Raw genomic sequence first — 21247 nt, forward strand, 5'->3', positions numbered from 1 at the left:
ATTGATCTAAATAGCCAATCAGGAGACGATACTTAAAAACCAAAAGTGCTGGTTTGCATGTAGGGCTAAGTGCAGGACTAATTATTACTCCCTCTTGCGTATGAGTGGGTGGCAAAATGAGATCTTTACAGCAGGAAACTCTTTCAAGACTAAAGGCCTAATTAGTCCAATGGACAGTGAGCAACAAGCGATGCTTCTTTTATGGTAAGTGGTGCACAGAAGCTTCAATTTTAACATGAGGTGGATGAAGGGAGACTTTCTGTGATATGTATTGTCGTAAAAAGAAAACAAGTATGTGACTGCAGTTACAAAGTCACCAACAATGGAGTTTAGTTAAAAGGGTGGCCTAAATGAGCACAAGGAAAAAGAAGCTGTTTGTGTCAGGAAATAATCACAGTGAAATGCTCATTAGCAGACTGCGTAACAAAGGCCCAGGAGTGTAACTGAAGCCTTAAATGCTGCAGTGTTAAATAGCTAATAGCAGTTAACTGAATCCAAGGAAGTCAAAACAACTGAGAATCACCATGTCCTGCACAGATGCCGTGCATTTCATCACCTAGAAGAAGTTCAAGTACAGAGTACGGTTATTTAAACAGTATTTACACAAAAGACTGCAAAACAGAGAGAAATGGAATGGAATAAAGTCAATGATGGATGGATGATGGATGATGGGGGATGGATGGATGGAGGATGGAAGGACGGGTGGGAGGGTGGGTGGGGGGGTGGGTGAGATGGATGGATGGATGGATGGATGGATGGAGGATGGATGGATGGATGGATGGATGGATGGATGGGGGGGTGGGTGGGTGGATGGATGGATGGATGGATGGATGGATGGATGGATGGATGGATGGATGGGTGGGTGGGGATGGATGGATGGATGGATGGATGGATGGATGGATTGAGTGGGTGGGTGGATGATGGATGGGGATGGATGGATATGGATGGATGGATGGATGAGTGGGTGGGTGGATGGATGGATGGGTGGGGTGGATGGATGGATGGATGGATGGATGGATGGATGGATGGATGGATGAGTGGGGTGGGGGAGGATAGATGGATGGGTGGATGGATGGATGGATGGGTGAGTGGGTGGGTGGATGGATGGATGGATGGATGGATGGGTGGGTGGTGGGTGGATGGATGGATGGATTGGGTGGTTGGATGGATGGATGGATGGATGGATGGAAGGAAGAAGGATGGATGGATGGATGGATGGATGGATGGATGGATGGGTGGATGGATGGGTGGGTGGGTGGATGGATGGATGGATGGATGGATGGATGGATGGATGGGTGGGTGTTGGATGGTGGGTGGATGGTTGGATGGGTGGGTGGATGGTGGATGGATGGATGGGTGGATGGTGGATGGATGGATGGATGGATGGTGGGTGGATGGATGGATGGGTGGGTGGATGGTGGATGGGTGGGTGAATATGGATGGATGGATGGATGGATGGATGGATGGATGGATGGATGGATGGATGGATGGATGGTAGAACAGAGAGAGGTGGTGAGCCACACCAACATTTACGTGGTAGAAACGCTGCCTTTTGCATATAAACACATATGCAGCCAGTCTAAGTGCTGCCATGTGTGAGGTATCTAGAAGGACAAGAAGTTAGATAAACATCGCCGTCCTGCTGCGGCGAGCGGAGCCCGGCTGCTGCCGCCGAACGCTCCTCTTTCAGGCATTTGACACAGGAACACGGTCCTGCTGGCAGCCTGCTGTGTTCACTGGAACACACCACCGAGGCAGCAACAGTGAAACTGAGCGATTTTATCTCTGTCCGTCTTTCCCCCAGTTTAGCATCAGCACAGTTTTGATGTCCTGTAAAAGTCACAGTTATCCTTCCAGGAGAGAAGCCTGTATCCATTTATGTGTTTGGAAAACCAGTCCAATCTGATCCTGGCTTGGTTTTTAGACATTTAAAGCTAGTGGGCGGAGACAGTAATTACAGAATAAGGTATAAAGGGCTGTTACAGGAGCCTTGGCAGGAGATGGGTGTGATTAGGCTGGGGGGACTCGGAGGCAGTGTGGGTGCTGCAGAAACCACAGACACCTCCACACTTTAGCTCCATCCATAGGAGGATTTTCCAGCCCCCGCCCTGCGTGCATATCTGTTGGTGTTGTAAGATTGTTGCAGTTTTGCGGTCAGCTATTGGATAGCAAAACCTGATCCAGGTTTTAAAACCACATCAGGCTCTGGTCACAGCTTCAGAGCTCTGAAACTCCAAGTCATGTTTGCCAAGGAAAACACAAACGGATTCACTTCCAAACCCGGTGGAAGTTTCAAGAGAGAGACCGATTCAGACAGAAAGAGAAATGTCTCCTCATGTGAGGGACTGAGTGTCTCTCACACCTCCACGTCCACTGCCTGAGCAGGAGGTGTGAGAGCGGCAGATGTTCTGATGACTCCTTTAAAACAGGAGCAAATCTGCAGCTTCACCTCACATCCAGCGTTACAACGCCTTAGTTGTGCGTCACTTCTGCGTGTGTGTTGAGTTGTTATTTGTAGCCTAAATATGGATGATAACTTAATTCACATCAAACTCCAGCGATTTAAAACTGTTTGATTGAAAACAGTGATGAGAGGCTTGAAAGTAAAGCAGGCAATTATTACAGAGTATTCCTGCATCAGGTTGTGGATCTACTGTGATTAAGCCATAAAAGATACAATTGAATGCAAAAGAGGTATGGCTCATTGTGTGTGTGTGTGTGTGTGTGTGTGTGGGGGGGGGGTCTTCAGGGAAAGAGTTGGTGAAAAGAAAGATTTGAATACTACTACTTGTGAGAAGCCCCAGAGGATTTATTCTGAGCAGAGATAGAAAGGTGTGTGTGTGTCTGTGTGTGTGTGTGTGTGTGTGTGCCTATGTGTGTTATTATATAGATGGGGTCACTACAATTGGGTACAGGCATTTGTGTGTGTTCCAGCGAGCCCGTATGTGATGTATAAACAGCTGTGGTCAGTGGACTGAAGCTGATGCACTCATTGTAACTCAACATAAGAAGACTCACACATGCACGCACGCACATGCACAAACACACGGACAATGTGTTTCATCACCTAACCCTAACGTTACAGCTTACCTAACCTAGCTACCTAAATCTAACCTTAACCGATTCAAGATGTCCTTAACTTCCCCATTGTCCTCACATTCCCAGTGAAATACAAATATTGGCCTAAACTATGTAAAGAACACACACAAATCAAAAACTTCAGTCTTCTCTCTCTATCACTGTTTAATAACTGTGTCTACACACCCCGTGAGAATATGACTTTTTCAGTCATTATTCTAACATCACTCAATGAGAAGCTGTTTAACAAAAACCCACTGGCCTTAAGCTTTTAGACTCAGAATTATCGTAGGGTGTAGTGTGGCAGGAGCTGCCGCCGCTGTGTTCATGCAAAGTGGGAATAAACCTTTATCGTTTCTAATGCACAGATTACAACCAGGGGGCGAACATCTGGCGCGCAGACACAGACAGCCGGACCAGCAGACTGTCACAGGAATGGCCCGCAATAGCCGAGAGGTGGATCACAGAGACCATGGCTGCCGATAGGATGTGCATGAGCTCAGGAGTGGCACTAATGTGCGATGAGTGAACACAATTGCACAACGATCAAGAAAAGACATGTGGTGGAACTGGTGGTTTACCAGTGCTGTATGCTGGCTTTTGTTAAAGGAAAAGACGTCTGAACATATAATATGACCATTAAACAAGATTTGCTTATTAAGTTTGATATATGATTGTATTATGGCCACCATCTCTCGGCCATCTATAATTATTTATAAATAAAATCAGATCTCTGTTAGATTTGCTTTCATGGCAGCCACGTCATCGCTAATTTCCTGGCTGATCCCGACACATGTAGAATGTATAACTCCCTTTCAACTACTCACACACATGGGGATAGAGAATTCTAGGTTCGAGGGTAGCAACACACATCTTTTCCCTCTGGGAACAGGTACGTGTCATTTCCTGTTACTGTCTTCACCTCTCCCACGTCACAATCTGGCTGAAGCCAGATTTGATGGAAAGAGGAATAAATGAATGATGAAGACGAGGTTGACCATAGTGGGGGGAAAAAATCTACCTCTTCATAAGAGAATCCAGTAGATTAAAAAATCACATGAAGTGATTTAAACTGCCACAGTTCCACTGAGGACAAACAAGTCCTCATCTTCTTCCTTATAGTCAGTTTACAAAACAGCAGCCGTAAGAATTACACTTAATATACGTAATATGCTGGAATTCAGACCAAATCCTTCCCTCCACCAGAGCAACATGTTGTGAACATAAGATGTGAACACAATAGAGTCCAGTCACACAGCTGCCCACTATTAGTGAAAGTCCCATGACCTAGACATGTTAATCCCTGTCCAGACATACTGCAGCTCTTCCTACAGCAACATGATTAACCACTACGCTCAACACACTTAAGTAGACACACACTATACATCCCACTGAATAGACAAAAAGGCAGGTGATTAAAAGCTATGTAATCATCTGCTGTCCTATATGTGGAAGCCTGTGTTTTCACCTGGCAGCTCGCAGCCGAGGATCTCCACCCTCATACCGATGCCAGCGGAGACCACCTCTCTGGGAATACTCGGATGTACTGGGCCACCAGCTCCTCGAATCTCCTCACCTCCGGAGTATCGTAGTGGCTGTTTCCTTCAAAAATCTGAAAGCAGTCAGCAAATTAAATAAATGTTGCATCCAAATCAGAAGGAATTTGTGAGTGTGTGTGTGTGTGTGGGGGGGGGGTCTTCAGGGAAAGAGTTGGTGAAAAGAAAGATTTGAATACTACTACTTGTGAGAAGCCCCAGAGGATTTATTCTGAGCAGAGATAGAAAGGTGTGTGTGTGTGTGTCTGTGTGTGCGTGTGTGTGTGTGCCTATGTGTGTTATTATATAGATGGGGTCACTACAATTGGGTACAGGCATTTGTGTGTGTTCCAGCGAGCCCGTATGTGATGTATAAACAGCTGTGGTCAGTGGACTGAAGCTGATGCACTCATTGTAACTCAACATAAGAAGACTCACACATGCACGCACGCACATGCACAAACACACGGACAATGTGCTTCATCACCTAACCCTAACGTTACAGCTTACCTAACCTAGCTACCTAAATCTAACCTTAACCGATTCAAGATGTCCTTAACTTCCCCATTGTCCTCACATTCCCAGTGAAATACAAATATTGGCCTAAACTATGTAAAGAACACACACAAATCAAAAACTTCAGTCTTCTCTCTCTATCACTGTTTAATAACTGTGTCTACACACCCCGTGAGAATATGACTTTTTCAGTCATTATTCTAACATCACTCAATGAGAAGCTGTTTAACAAAAACCCACTGGCCTTAAGCTTTTAGACTCAGAATTATCGTAGGGTGTAGTGTGGCAGGAGCTGCCGCCGCTGTGTTCATGCAAAGTGGGAATAAACCTTTATCGTTTCTAATGCACAGATTACAACCAGGGGGCGAACATCTGGCGCGCAGACACAGACAGCCGGACCAGCAGACGGTCACAGGAATGGCCCGCAATAGCCGAGAGGTGGATCACAGAGACCATGGCTGCCGATAGGATGTGCATGAGCTCAGGAGTGGCACTAATGTGCGATGAGTGAACACAATTGCACAACGATCAAGAAAAGACATGTGATGGAACTGGTGGTTTACCAGTGCTGTATGCTGGCTTTTGTTAAAGGAAAAGACGTCTGAACATATAATATGACCATTAAACAAGATTTGCTTATTAAGTTTGATATATGATTGTATTATGGCCACCATCTCTCGGCCATCTATAATTATTTATAAATAAAATCAGATCTCTGTTAGATTTGCTTTCATGGCAGCCACGTCATCGCTAATTTCCTGGCTGATCCCGACACATGTAGAATGTATAACTCCCTTTCAACTACTCACACACATGGGGATAGAGAATTCTAGGTTCGAGGGTAGCAACACACATCTTTTCCCTCTGGGAACAGGTACGTGTCATTTCCTGTTACTGTCTTCACCTCTCCCACGTCACAATCTGGCTGAAGCCAGATTTGATGGAAAGAGGAATAAATGAATGATGAAGACGAGGTTGACCATAGTGGGGGGAAAAAATCTACCTCTTCATAAGAGAATCCAGTAGATTAAAAAATCACATGAAGTGATTTAAACTGCCACAGTTCCACTGAGGACAAACAAGTCCTCATCTTCTTCCTTATAGTCAGTTTACAAAACAGCAGCCGTAAGAATTACACTTAATATACGTAATATGCTGGAATTCAGACCAAATCCTTCCCTCCACCAGAGCAACATGTTGTGAACATAAGATGTGAACACAATAGAGTCCAGTCACACAGCTGCCCACTATTAGTGAAAGTCCCATGACCTAGACATGTTAATCCCTGTCCAGACATACTGCAGCTCTTCCTACAGCAACATGATTAACCACTACGCTCAACACACTTAAGTAGACACACACTATACATCCCACTGAATAGACAAAAAGGCAGGTGATTAAAAGCTATGTAATCATCTGCTGTCCTATATGTGGAAGCCTGTGTTTTCACCTGGCAGCTCGCAGCCGAGGATCTCCACCCTCATACCGATGCCAGCGGGAGACCACCTCTCTGGGAATACTCGGATGTACTGGGCCACCAGCTCCTCGAATCTCCTCACCTCCGGAGTATCGTAGTGGCTGTTTCCTTCAAAAATCTGAAAGCAGTCAGCAAATTAAATAAATGTTGCATCCAAATCAGAAGGAATTTGTGAGTGTGTGTGTGTGTGTGGGGGCGGGGGGGGGGGGGGGGGGGGGGGTGGGGGGGGGGGGGGGTGAGTCTGAGTCTGTCTCCCTGGAGTCCTGGAACGCTGCTACATGTATTTGTTTCGATGCACCTCGAGACAAGCGTCATTAAAACTAACATGACACTATTTCTGCTTTTGCTTTCCACTATTGTTCAAAGGTGACTAACAGCCAAATAACAGCTCTTACAAGATAAACATGGTCCAAAGCACTCCAATTCTGTGGCGCTGTCAAACTTTAATTGAAAGGTATAATTCACAAAAAAAAGCCAAAAAAAACAGGCAAATAGGAGCGAAAAGGTTTGTCCATCACAACAGAAGTCGGCACTCTGTAGCACAATTAAAGAGCTTCACGACTGCATCAGGAGAGGAGAGGAGAGTTTAAAGTGCCCGGACTCGTGGTGTCTTCGGCTGCCAGCAGCATGGAGTGGTGAAGCAGGAAAGACATTTTTTAATTAGCACCCATGAGAGACAAATAGCGGATAAGTGAACAGAGAAAAATGGAGAGCGAAAGAGTAGAAAGACGGCCCCATGAATAATGAGGAGCGAGGTGATAAAATTGAATTATTACGGTGGCTTAGGTTGTAATGAAATGGTGTGTTTTCCATGGAAATGTCCAGACTGGGTGAAAAGAAGGAAGACGTGGACCTGGGCATGATGGAAAGTGTGCTTCCTCCGTCTTTACCTTAGCGAAGCTGGTCTTGCTGTCAGTAATGGAAGTCCAATCTTTGCCGTTCAAGCTGTGAGCCAGTTTGTACTTCCTGACGAATGCTCTGTTCTCGGCGCTAGAGCTGCCCTCCAGCCCTCTTGCACCCTGGGTAATGATGCCACGCACCATCTTCGGTACACCCAGGTCCACCTGCAACACAGCGGAACATAAGCTTTATTGCTAGCTTGCTCTCTGCACCACAGAAAACAATCAATTTTCAGCCCCCTTGTCTATCAAAGCAGCGCTGATGTCCTGCACACAATCAATACGGGTGTAACAATGCAGAACAAATTTAGCCACTGGACATGATTTTTCTCCTTTATGATGTTGAACAGAGATGGCTGGATGGCAGCCTCAGCTGCCTCATTTTCTATCTGCAGATGACACAGAGCCAGTGGGGTAAGGGTACCTGGAGCCACTCTTCTCCAGCCACGGGCTGTGTCGGGTTAGGAAACCAGCCGGACCGACTGGCCACGAGCCTGGCTGCACCCATGTTGCCGTGGATGTCCCTCATGGATGACGCGGAGATCTGAGAGTCAGGCAACAAGCCAGACAACATGCCCTGGAGCTCGGAGCACGGTGCATCTGAACAAAAAACAAGGGAGGAGGAGTCATGACTTTTCTGAAGCTGGAGCTTTTAATGGCGCTTAAGAAAACCTCTAGTTTATATTCATTCTGTACATTAATCTTCTTAGAATCCAAATATGGCTACTGTATTAGCCTCTTTCTTATTCTAGATTTCCTGTGGTTATTACTTCATCCTTCTGATCATCCTATTATTGTCAGTCTGGGCACTTTAGCAAATAAAAGTGTGCTAGGACAGATGAGGCTGTTGTTGTAAAAGGGTTAAATGAATTCAGTGCTGGAAGGCTTTGTTTTGGTTTTGGCAAGAAATGGTCAGGAATCTGAAGTAAACATGTTGGTACAGCAATCTTTTGAAAGCTTTTTTCCCCCTTCAATGCAAGGACTGTTCTTATTTAAAAACAGCCAGACTTGCTGAGTGAGGTTGTCAGATTGCTAATGCTAACTGCTAATCTCTGGGTCAGGTGTCACTTAGTTTTCTCTGGTTCCAGTCCTGCCCGATGGTGACAGGAACCATTGCTTTCATTCGACTTGTTTCAACGCTTTTTCATCCCATTGGGTTTCTTTGTGGGGAAAATAAGCCACAAATCGGAGTATTGAGATCACATGGATGCTGGTGATTATAGTGACAAATGTGCTGTAGTCAAACACCCATCAAAAAAACTGCAAAAAAGGTCAACACTGGGGGAGGAGAAAGAACATTTCAGAGGTGAAGGTGGGTGAAAATAGGAGTTAATGGACAATGGGGAGATGAGGAGATAAACAAAAGGTCAAAGAGAAAGCCAGTGAATAAAAGGGTGAGATGGAGGCAGAAGTGAAAAGAACGAGAGGAGCCTGACAGTGAAGGGTGACGGTGATTGATGGTGACATTCTTCAGGTCCACACGGGGATGAATGTTTAATGGTGTGACGTTTGCACCCGTGCCTCGCGACGGTAAATAATAAATCCACAATAAACAACAACAGCTAAGCCTTGCGAGAGGCGCTCCCTCAAGCTCCTTAAGAGGCGCAGAAGCTGATTAGCCACAAGAAAATTCCATTATTGTATCATTTATTATGTGCTCCCTGTATTTCTGGATTTATCTTTTCAAGCAGGGGTGCAGTGGGAGGTGAGGAAAATACCATCTCTGGAGATAGCAGCAGCAGAAATACATAGATATGCAAAAGCATGAAGGTGCTTAAAGCGCTGATATGAGGCACACACAATGTGAAATATACACTAACGCCCAGAATGTGAATAGTCAGGCTTCCTCACGGAGCACTGGTGTCTGCCACACACACACACACACAGGTCTGCCGTGAGGAAAAAAAAAAACATGTACATAAAGGTGCAGAAAAATAAGTAATTGATAGGTGCTGCAGGGGCTAAAAAATGAGATTAGAGGAGGAGGAAGAAAAGATGGGAGGAGATGAAGCACAGACAAGCTAGATTTAAGGGAAGTGAGGAAGTGGAGAAAATGAGAGATGTGAGAGGAAAGAGGGAACATAAGCTGTCAGTTGGGGCAATAGAAGGACAGAGGGGAAGTAAAAACAGAGCAACACTGGAAATGGAGGAGTAGCAAAGAATTGGAGAGACATAAAAGTGTGATTTAAGTTAATGACATGTCACTGACTGACTGCTTTATGTCTGCCTTTATGGGCCTATGCTGGGCATTATCGCCTTCCTCCTGGTGGTGTGTTCGGGTGCACGTGTGTCTATGTGGAAGGGAAGAAATTAAATGACACCATTACTGTGTACGTTTGCCGATAAGGTTTGGGCTGGAAATAAAGTGTGTTTTCCCTCTCCTTTCCGCTAGAAACTCATCATTGTCAAGAAGACCCCAACACAGGTCTTTTTTACACCAATAGTGGTGTGATTCATAAAATAAGCTTGGTAAAAAGAGAGAATTTGGCAGGCGAGGATACAGGAAAAGATCCCCAGTATATGCCACTGTCCTGTCTCCATCCCGCACTGTCCCACACGCACTCGCACGCATATCATATTGTTTTGTGTGATCGTGATTTGTGTGGGTGCTGAAATAGCCCTCTTAGATAAGAGCATATTGGGCCCTCTTGATGGCCACTGTGGCAGCAGAGAGAGGCCCTAACCTAATAACGATACTGCGGAACACGCACGCATGCACAGGCAAATGGATTGAATCTCTCACGGTTTCTGAAACACACAGACGGACACACAGACGCTCTAATTAAGTTTTGATCTATTTATAGCATTGAGCTGATTATGCTGGTTGAAATCGTGTTTGTTTGCAGGGCTGCAGATGAAAGCTGAGAGCCTCGTGCTCTCTGATGTTATCTCCCACACGTCACGCGGCAGTATTGTTCTATTAGGAGTGGGCTCCTTTAAGTGTGTGTGTGTGTGTTTAATGTACCGTACATGAAAGTGCAAGCGCATCATTGTGGAAGGGTGGGTGTGTGTGGAGCTGGTGTAAAGGAAAAACAGTTTAGAGAAACCGCAGCATGAATTAGTGGTCAGTGATTGGATGAATGAATGAATGAATGGACTATTTATCACCGGGTCATTTCCGACCAAGTGAGAAACACGTCACATTCGCATGCATTGGGTCACTAAAGTGTTACACTTGTACTACGACCACGTGTTAAAGTTCATGTATCATCAAATAGCACCATGCTAGTCTACAAGTGTGCTTAATGGGCCATAAAACTGTCCACGATGTCTTTCTCACCAGTTATCTGACAGCCGTAAAGTTCAAACCGCAGCGCGATGCCGTTCTTCCATGTCTGAGGTCGGATCCTGACGAAGCGGGCCAGGACAGGCTGTGGGATGCGATTGAGGACCACCTCTGTGGCATCTGTATTAGCATGGAACACCTGTAAAGACAAGGACATGAGCAGAATGAGTTCAGTGTTGATGCAGAGGTCTTCCCTCTTGTTGGCCTCTGGAAATTAGAATGTTCCGATCAAATGACTCCGACTGAAGATCACCGGGAAGGAAAGTAGATTCTCCATACAAAAGCTGAATGATAAAAAGTCATCTCTACTCAGATTCCAGTGTTCCAAGCTGTTATCTAAATTCTTCCCTATACCTTTGTACACCTTCAAGTGAACCTCAGTGTTTGGCTCTTTGTTGAGACCCTCCGTCGGCTTTACACCCATGGAAAACCTCACGTTGACATTCATCCCAATCATCCACTGAAGAGTCGAGGACTTTACACAATGGAAAACATTGGTTACAACAATTTGCTGAAATTTGTGTCCACTTGGCGGTTCTGGCAGCTTTTGCTAAGCTAGTTAAAATATCAATATCAGTCCAACGTCAGAAGGTATTTAATTTAATGTGAGTCAGGGGAAATCACTTAGCATGGTTCAGGAGTGAGGATGCTTCAAAAACTGTATTGATCTATTGATTACAGAAAATGTGTATTGAGTAGACTGTTAAAAACAGCTAACAGCGAGGTGACTTGTTTACTGTTTTCTTGCAGACGCAGCAAGACTTTTTGTTTAAAATGGGAATAAACTGTCACATATATGTTGGTTTCCTTCAGCGGCATGTGCATTTGTACATTTGCTAAGAAATTCACTGTCTCTGTCCACAAGGGAGGAGAAAACGCGAGGGAGGGATAACACGCTCGCACATCCGGGCAGAGGGGATGGGCAGGGTGCCATAAATCAAAGTGTGTGCAGAGCACCCTCTTCTCGCATCTTCTTGACTTTACCACACAAACGCACACAATAGAATGTAATCTTTCCTCCTTGATGCACAGGAGCAAAGCAACAGTCTCTTGACACCCAGGAACAGATTATATTCAGAAACTCATTCCTTTCAGATTTAACCGTCTCTATCACACACAACACAGACCAAAGACGACTCCACACACACACACGCACGCACGCACGCGCGGCACACACAGTGACTGCACATGAGAGGGAAGCGAACACAGACACACATGGCCAGAAGCGGTCTCTTTCTTCTGTCTCTTGACACCACGACTTTATATCTCTGTTCATCTGACAGGGTGTCATGTCTCTCTCTGGGTGACTGGCATCTCTGCCGGGCTCCACGCACACGGCTCCTTCCCTCCCCTCCCGTCTCCTCTCAGCCCTTCTGTCTTTCTTAAAGACCGTCTATTTGCTGCCATCGCTCTCCTCCACCACAGGAGGATTTTCTGCCCGAAAATTAAGCATAGCCAATCTAAAAAAATCGGTTTCATTAGCGAAGTCTGTTTCCTCCCTCCATTTTCTCCAATAGTCTTTCTGCTATGTTGCATCAGTCCTGAAAAAAGGGAGACAAAGTCGTTCGACTGAGCCGAAGGCTTTGCAATTACTTGCTTGGGTACTCGTTTATAGATGTTCATTTGCTTTGCTTTGTTTATAGTGTGTGTGCATGTGCGAGTGTGTTCTCAATCGATTGAGCAGCGGCACCCCGTCAGTGTTGACATGATATGGATGAAAGAGGTTTGTGACTCGCAGGGAACAGGAGCAGTTCCCCAGAGGACTGAACCCCTGACCCACAAGATGGTGGAGACAAAGTCAGAGCCAGCGAACTCGTGAACTTCTAATGGCCTTAATGCCGGAAACCGCAGCTAAATGATGGAAAAATGCCAAAAGGCCCCCAAACATAAAATGAGATTACATCGGACTGTAATTACAAGTCAGACTCTGTGGAGCTGGGGGCTGGGGGGTGTTTTCTGATTTCCCCTGGTGCAGCGAAAGAGTGAAAAAGTGCATTTGGGAGAAAGTGCATGCACTCTTACGTGTGTTTGGAGTACAGATCGCACAGATTATTTGGTGTTTGGGGGGTCAGATTCATTTTTCCTGCTTTGCTCAGGGTCACCGAACACAGCTACAACTTTTCCTGCGAAACTTTTCAGCTTTTTTTTAATAGTCTGTATTTAACAGCAGCGAGGGTCAATGTCAGAGTTCACCACCACACAAAGGGATGATCTTTGAAATACAACCAGAAATAATCTCTAAACATTCAGAATCAATACCTCGGTATCTTAAGTGTCAGAAATCCACTGCTCTGCTACGCCTACTGGGTCCGTGATTATATGATAATGTATGATCAACACCCAACTGCAACTCATTTTCTGCGTAAATATGATTCCTGCTCATCCTGATCATTATAATTAAGAGAATATTGAATGACTGTGTACATCGCAGTCAGTGGTGTCAAAGCTATAAAGACATTAACATGTAATGAAGCTCCCAGGGTTGCAGCTAATACAGGAAGATAACATCTACCATAGCAACAAGTCGCAAACAAGTGGAATCTTCATGATTTCAGGTAAAGGTAACAGACAGAAACAATGGTCTCCCTTAAATCTGTTTCAGATTCAGGACAAAGGGCCATTGACCGGGTTTAGCATGTTGACTAAAATGAATATATTCATGTCCTGGGAACATGTGAAAGAAAAGAGCACAGACACTCAGCCGGAGCACACCGTGGAAGATACCCTGAATTATTCAAAATGTCCATCCTGTGTGTGGACAGAGTTATAAATTAGTCAAATGCACACGCACACACACACACACACACACACACACACACACACACACACACACACACACACACACACACACACACACACCACACACCACACAGGTGGTGGTAGTGGTGGTGGTGGTGGCGGGGGGGGGGTGTCGGGCTGTCTTCACATAACTCACAAACCAAATGACTCAGGACACTCTATCTGGTATTAACCCCATTAGTCCTGTCTTTTTCTCCCAGCTTTCATTTCTTCATTTGTCACAATCTCTTTTCTGGCCTTGACCCCCTCCCCTACCCCCCCAGACCACCACCTCTCCCCACCCTCATCACTTTTCTCCATCCTTTAATACCGTTTCCCCCTCTCCTGACATCCTTCCAGGCTGTGTTTTCTGGGACCTCTGATCCATCCACAGGGACTGGTGGTCAACACCCTGGTCTGTTATTCTCATTATTCTTCCTCTCTTCCGAGCCCCAATCCATTCATCCGTCCCCCCTTTTTCCCTGTGTGCTGTTTCCCCTGTGAACACTTGTCTCTCCATCACTCCTCTCTCCTTCCTTCAGAGTCTCCTTCCTGTACCCGCCGCGCTCGTTCAGTTCCTCCATCCTTCTGCACAGCTCACTTTCTCTTCTATCACTTTAATGCTCGACTGGTTGACCTTTTGGTTGTGTTTTCTTTCACTCTTGCAATGCTATTATTTTTTTCCCCTTCTTTTCCAAAACTTTCCTTTCATCACGATCCCTCTCCCTTGCTCATATTCCACCCACGTCTCTCCTCCTCCATCTCTCTCTCTTTATGTCTCCTCCTACATCTCTCTCTATGCCTCTCCATCCATCCTCCCTCCCACAGATTAAGGTGGGAATAGGTGGTTTTTGTGTTGGCTGAGGTCCAGCCTTGTAATGGCCTCAGACAACTCTGCCTGCAGCAATCCAGCAGGGCTCTGTAATGCCATTTGTACCACATTGAGATTTTAGATGTACCTTTCCCAATGAAAGGTCTCTGGCCCTTCTTGATGAAGCCTCAAACTCAAACATCGCTTCTCCACAGAAGATTAGTGCTTTTCTCTTGTTATGCAAGCAACCTCTGTAACCACCGCCGACGGCTGATTCCTAATTGTAAAACAGTCGAAGTTGTAATCACCGTTTTCATAATTCTTTCCTCAGTTTGTGCGTGAACCGAAACTACGAGAGTCAAATGATCTGACATGACCGGATCACTCAAGAGCGGATGCGAGAACTGGCAAGTGTACAGACGAGAAGAGAGGAACGCAGTAAAAGAGAGAACAATGTTGCAATCTAATACCGAACAGTGTGTTTAACAATAAGGGGGCAGGTTACTTCTTCTTTGAACGCTTCTTTTTGCCAATTTTGTTGAGATTTTTTTCTGCTAGATTTTTCTGCAGCCTTTAAAATTTGAATTGATGTAACTCAAATGTGTCATTAAATGTGAAAAAGTATTAAAATAAATATCATCACGCCTCAAAAGACACCTTTGGAATGCAGACATGTTCCAAAAATGCCTTTGTCATCATTTTAAGCTGAATTTCAGAATGCACAGATCATTTATGGCAGCCCACATGTTCATTTGAAATAAATTTGATTACTCTGAATTAAATATTAAACCACCATCTATGGCCTTTTTAAATAAATCATTATTCAAGACCACACCCATAGCAATGTGCACAAACACACCCAATTTGTGGGTAAATTGCTTTAAAAGCATCAATTGTGATGAAGAACAGAGTAAATGAAAATATAAAGGAAGACGGGTGCAGGGTGCAGGGAGCCCTTCGACATTTTCACATTCAGAGAACGCCTCAAACTAATCAATGGGAGAAAACCTTAAGCTTTTAACATACGCCAACCATCAACTATCAACCAAGATCCTCCCTGTCATTGCTAGGTGGGTTATTTATGACACCCACTCTCACTCATGCTCTTGAAGTGAACAGTTGGGATGGTGAAGCCGACACTGACCGGCTGCGTGTCAGCTGAGGTGGACAGACGTTGGCCTGCAAGATGCTGACACCATAAATCAGATAAATGACCACCGTTACATTCCTCTTCTTTTTCAGCACTCTTCGTGATTGATGTACAGTAGCAGATCAAATGAAAGGACTGACGTGTCTGAGCAGCACCGGATTACAGAGCAGACTGTTTCACCGGGATGAGTGGGGAGGAGGAGGGGTGGGGGTGGGGGGTGGAAGACCCACAACAGTTGGTTTAGCCAGTGCATATGTAAGCGTACACGAAACACAAGGAAAGGGATATTCGACTCAAAGTTGCTGCTGATTTATTTAAACCTCTCATCACACACACACACACACACACAAACACACACACACACACGCACACACACACACAGAGTCGAGGCTCTCCTGGGGCACTGAGCTTCGAGCTTTCAAGGGTTATGGGGGAATCAAGAGGGATTACGGAGTGTGACATGAATAACTAACCCCAAAAATCATCATTAACCTTGTTTGCATGTTGGATTTCTGTTGCATCAGCCCGACTCTGACTTCCAATTGACTGGATTGACAGCGTGATTGATTAGCCGTGTAATGCCATAATTGTTGCACACTCACACGCTGTAAAGAGTCTCGGCCTGTGCGAGTGTACGCAGTAGCGTCTATGAAGCGATAAGGGTTTACAGCCCAGAGCTCGATGTGGTGTTAGACCGCAGCCCAAACATATGTGGCCACCACGGCAGGAGGAGAACAGCAATGATGGAAAAAGCAGCCACAGCCACGTGAACATTCCTATACTAATTGCAACCATCTAAAAAGAGCCTTGTTATCATTGACTTCATTTCTACCCATCCACCTCAGCCGGCAGCACACGCTAGTGATTCATTGTGCATGAAAAGGGAGAAACGGCCCAGAAACACTCGCCCATCGTGGTTAACACGAGGCAGAACTCTGACCGGTCCATAACAGAAACCAGATGGGATGTGAAAAGCAGACCTTACAGTCCAAAGTGTAGCTGAAGTCGGTGATGTAAAGTATCACTTGGAGCGATTTGCTGAATCTGGCTTGGTTGTAAAGCCTTAATTGAAGCCAAGTGAAGGATGGTGGAAAGACTGTAATTGCAGTCAACAGCTAGGTTTGTGGTCTGCGGTCAACTCATGTGGTGTATATATTCCATCTTGTGTATTTTCCCTAAACGTGTGTCTCCTATCAGCATCCAGATTATTTTTTTGGGGTGCGTCTGTGCACCATTCTCAGCTTACCTTGTGATTCTTGCCATGCCTGTAGACCATCCAGTCCTCCCCATTGGTGCTGACCTCCAGCTTGAAGGTGGTGACATAATAAGCTTTTTGTGTTTCCTTTGAAATGGCACCCTGCGTGGCGATGCCTGTAACAACTTTCAGAGTATGGAGGTCCACCTGTTGGAGAGATCAAAGAAACATATAAATATTTGTCACTGCTTTAAGGTCCCAAAGACAGTCGCGAAGCATGTTTCTAATGACACAAATTCCAGGACCGTTAAAAAGAGAAGATAAAGAGGACAAAGGCAGGATGTGGACGGCAGGGCCATGATTCGTCATAAACAAAAGTATCTCTCATCTTAACCACTCCTCTCACATCTCCTTCACCCTTTCTCACCGTTGAGTCTCCTGCTCCAGATCAATAGCAACAACCTGGGGCTCATTTTAATGTCCTCTTATACAGCAGCCATGATCACATGCTCATCATTACTGCAGATACTGCACTGTCTGTGTTGCACTACAGTGGGATCCTCCCCTCAGATTTGGCTGGAAGCTCCTTCCAGCAGACATAACATGACAGCACATATTTCTTTAACTCTTAGATACCTAAAATGGGCGGGCAAGTGTCTCTCTCGCTCTGTAAATCGATGCAAAATCATTTATTACAGAAATCTTCAGCTTTTCAGGCCTGGGCTTGATGCGTTTAATTAGAGCTGATGCTGAAAATGTGTAAATTTAGCTTTATTCACTCACAAAACATACATTGAACATTTTCAATTGATTTATTATGCAATGCTATAATAGAATGTCATTATCTACAGTGAATTTAAAAGAGATATAAACCAAACACATTTATGAGCCACATGCATATGCATATCAAGCATAGAGTACTAGAAAGGACACACACACATGCAAACACGCGTTCACACACACACACAGAATTCTGAGGGACCATGCTGTGCAAAATAGAAGGAGAGGCATGCTGGCATTTATGACAGCTGGTTGCCAAGACAGGCAGTTGCACGCTGTAGTGTTAAGAGCAGTTCATCCAGGAACACACACACACACACACACACACACACACACACACACACACACACACACACACACACACAGGTTCCTGTTTTGCGTTAGGTGATAATACAACAGAACAGCTGAGAACTTCTGTGGAACTTAACAATCAGACAGAGAAGTCAGCTTCATGTTCAGTCAGCTGATGAGTCAGCGGGGTGATGCACTCATCTGACTTAACTCTAATAGCTACAGCCCATCAGGAAATGTTATGTCTGCTCAAAAGAAGCTCCGGAAAAGTGCCGTGTTAAAGCTATTTACCTTAGACAAGTCCTTAAGCTAATTGTGGAAATGAAGTGGGTGGAGTGAGCTGTCAACTGGGGCCAAGGTGAAGCAGGAAGGAAGACTGATGGAGCCTTGGCCTCGTGCTGGCTCTTGGCTGCAGTCCCTTCCTGTGTTTGCTGGACATCAGATTGTCCACAGCGGACCTCTAACAAATGAAGCCAGAGTTCCAATCCCACATCTGTGTCTGGCTATCTGTGCTTGTGTCATCACTCTTACAAATTAAACGATAAGGTGCTCGTCTGGCTCTTGTCTGAGAAAACCGGAATCGCTCCCCCACTGTTGACTGAGCAAACTTCTGAATCTTTTCTTTAAAGCAACACATTTTCAACCATAAAACCACAGAGATTCACAAGAATGGAATGTAAAAACAGGGCTTGTCCGGTGGTTTGCTGTGGTGTGATTGTGCAGTGAAGATTTAGTCAGAAAACATAAAAATCACAGGGTCCAAACCTGACCCTGGCTGTCAGAGACTGCAGTTAACACTGGGTAAAACACGATTCACACTGATAACAAAGGATGCACTTGTCATGAGCATGCATAAAAATATAATAAAACCCGTGGGTGGTTTTTGCAGGGTTACAAGAAGGTGGCAGCCAGCAAAATAATCTGCTGGTTGAAAAAGGCATCTTACTGAAGATCACCAAGTAGGCTTGTTTAGACACATTTGTGTCAGAGGGGAGAGTGAAGTTCTCCTGCACTCCCCCCGAAAGCCTCGTCACAGAGATGACATGAAGTCAGTACCGTGTTGGAACAATGTCCCAGAAATCCAGCAACTTCCACTACACCTCCCACTCAACTCTTTCTCCCCCTGTCTCTCTTTTGCACGCGGACCCCATGGACAATGTTATTTTACGCCCTGTGGCACAACAGCACAATTTAGGCTAGAAGGAAGTTGCTGTATAATTTTCCCCTCTTATTGTGTGTAAGTAATTCAAATCTGGTGTCCCTGAGAATTGTATGTCTGGTTCACATCATTTTATCCTCGAGTCTAGTAAAAGATCTCCACATTAGAGCCAGACCAGTACAACATCAGGGGTCATGAGTAATTAAGAGTGAAATGTCACCAGCAGTAAACCCAAAGTTCAAATCATCACCTCACAAGCCGTCACTCACTTGTATGTATTCTCTGTTGCTGTCTTCATTGGGCGTCCATCCGTTGTCGTTGAAATTCAGACGGGCTTGTCGCGGCAGCCAACGTTCATCATAGAAACTTGAGGAAGCTGAGATCTGGTCATCCGTGATCTTGCCTGTCTCCATACCGAATGGATTACTACAGTGGAAAGCTGCGAGGGGGGGTGGATTTTAATCCATTTGTTCTGTTTTTTTATCATGGTAAAGTAGATTACAAAGAAATGCCAAACTTACTCTCGCTGACTTCCTTGTGTGTCATGTTGTACCGAGCAGAGAAGCCATCTTTGGCAACGGCCATGTCGGTGTGGAAGGACAGAGAGAGAATCCCTGTCGATGAGTGGATCTCAGGAGGCACCCTGGTCCCGCAGTATCGGCCGATCAGGGGCCCGACTGTCGAATCAAAAAACTGACTTTAAAAATGTTCCAGGTTAGGCCTCTGTGGTTCCACCTCATCACTTTTCAAGTGTTCATTTGTCAATTTCAACCTTAAAGTTTTCATTTACTGTTTTGCACAGCGTTGAGAAGAATATGAGCTTCTGGTTCAAGGACACTTTCACATACTCTACCAGGGCTGAAGATTGAACCGCTGACCTTTAAGGGTAATAAAAATCCCCACACTTATACAGGTACTAAATTTCCCAGTCACGAAACAGAAAAGCAGAGTCAAGGTGAGTTGAGCACATGGAGCAGAAGGGGACTTTAGATGTAGTACCCACATAAGTCACTCTCAAGCTTTCATTCAGCCAGGTGTCCAAATGCTTTATTAGGTTTTATTCCTGCATCAATCCCATAATCTTCACATCTGTTTGCCTCCGTCCTTCACCAACTGCATCGTTTCTCTTTTGTTTCCATTATCTCTGCTGACATCACCTCTGCCCTCTCGGTCATCTGCGCATCCTTCCATCCGTCCGCCTCCAGCAGCAGCCTGGACAGGGCTTCATAAAGTCTATCACGATGTACTTGTGTTTAAATCCCGGATCAGAATGATTTGCCCTCTATCACCGTCTCTAAGTCCGCAACTTGTACATGTCAACACAAGCAGAAGATAATACAAAGCTTGTGTGTGTGTGTGTGTGTGTGTGTGTGTGTGTGTGTGTGTGTGTGTGTATGACTGGGTGAGAGATTGTAGATTCATCCTTCTACTCCCTGACTCCTCTCCCACATTTACAGTTACACACCCACACGCAAGTGGAGGCTTGTGGAGGAGGAGGTGGAGGTGGGAGATGAGAAAATAGCCCACGATCGATCCGTGCTATTGACTTTTTTCTCTTCCTTTTTTGAAATGGGTGGAGATTTGAAACGGCGCTCTCGAGCCAATAACAGTAATAACTCTTTTTAGATAGTGGCGAGGAAAACGGGCAGGAGGAGGTGAAGGGGGAATCTTACAGCTACAGAGATTATGTCTGCGAATAATATTTAAAAGTTCTGATAAAATATGGAGGTGATATTTACTTGTTACATTCTGCCTTCCTAAATACTCTGAAAAGGCTGAAAGGGTGTGCATTCCTTGCCCTCCCAATGCTTTCCCGCATTTTATTTTTCACTTCTCTTCCTTTACCTTAATGCTCTATTACTCAGAGAGGGAACCTTTTGACTTTTTCCTCACAGTCATTTTAGACTTTCTACTCGACTCCCTCATCTTTCATTTAATCTACGGAAGAATGAACAAAGGTGTTGAGTCCACCTTCCCTCTTATTCGCCATCTTGACTTTGTGGCCTCTCTCTGTCTTTGCTCTTTGTTCTCAAGCTGAATTCATATTTACACTTAAGTTATTCAGAAGAGAAATAGGGTGCAATTGGTGGCACTCTGAGGCTTTTAATGCCGCCTTCTTCGTTGGTAAGGAGCAGATATGGGGATCTAGCAAAAAGGGCACCTGCGTTTTCACATGGAGTGAATTAATCCGATTGGAGTAAACACACGGTGTGAATATATATTTTTTGACCCAAATTCTGTCTGACACTCCTGTGCCCTTAAAACTGCGCCTTGCACAGTTGTGGGACCTTT

At 45.1% G+C, this 21247-nt stretch overlaps 1 protein-coding gene across 4 annotated transcripts in view; it reads right to left on the reverse strand.

Annotated features, from left to right (window-relative positions):
- LOC130527289 (neuropilin-2-like) overlaps positions 1-21247 on the reverse strand; it is a 65734-nt gene that overhangs the window by 21534 nt on the left and 22953 nt on the right. For all 4 annotated transcript variants that reach the window (XM_057035649.1, XM_057035639.1, XM_057035629.1 and 1 more), the window contains exons 5-11: positions 19477-19632; positions 19225-19394; positions 16777-16932; positions 10786-10930; positions 7930-8105; positions 7497-7670; positions 6580-6724 (exon numbers count right to left, since the gene is read on the reverse strand). In XM_057035649.1, coding sequence (XP_056891629.1) covers positions 6580-6724; positions 7497-7670; positions 7930-8105; positions 10786-10930; positions 16777-16932; positions 19225-19394; positions 19477-19632 — 1122 coding nt within the window. The remainder of the gene's footprint in view (positions 1-6579; positions 6725-7496; positions 7671-7929; positions 8106-10785; positions 10931-16776; positions 16933-19224; positions 19395-19476; positions 19633-21247) is intronic.

This window comes from Takifugu flavidus, chromosome 1 (assembly GCF_003711565.1).
Source record: "Takifugu flavidus isolate HTHZ2018 chromosome 1, ASM371156v2, whole genome shotgun sequence".
Lineage (NCBI taxonomy): Eukaryota > Metazoa > Chordata > Actinopteri > Tetraodontiformes > Tetraodontidae > Takifugu > Takifugu flavidus.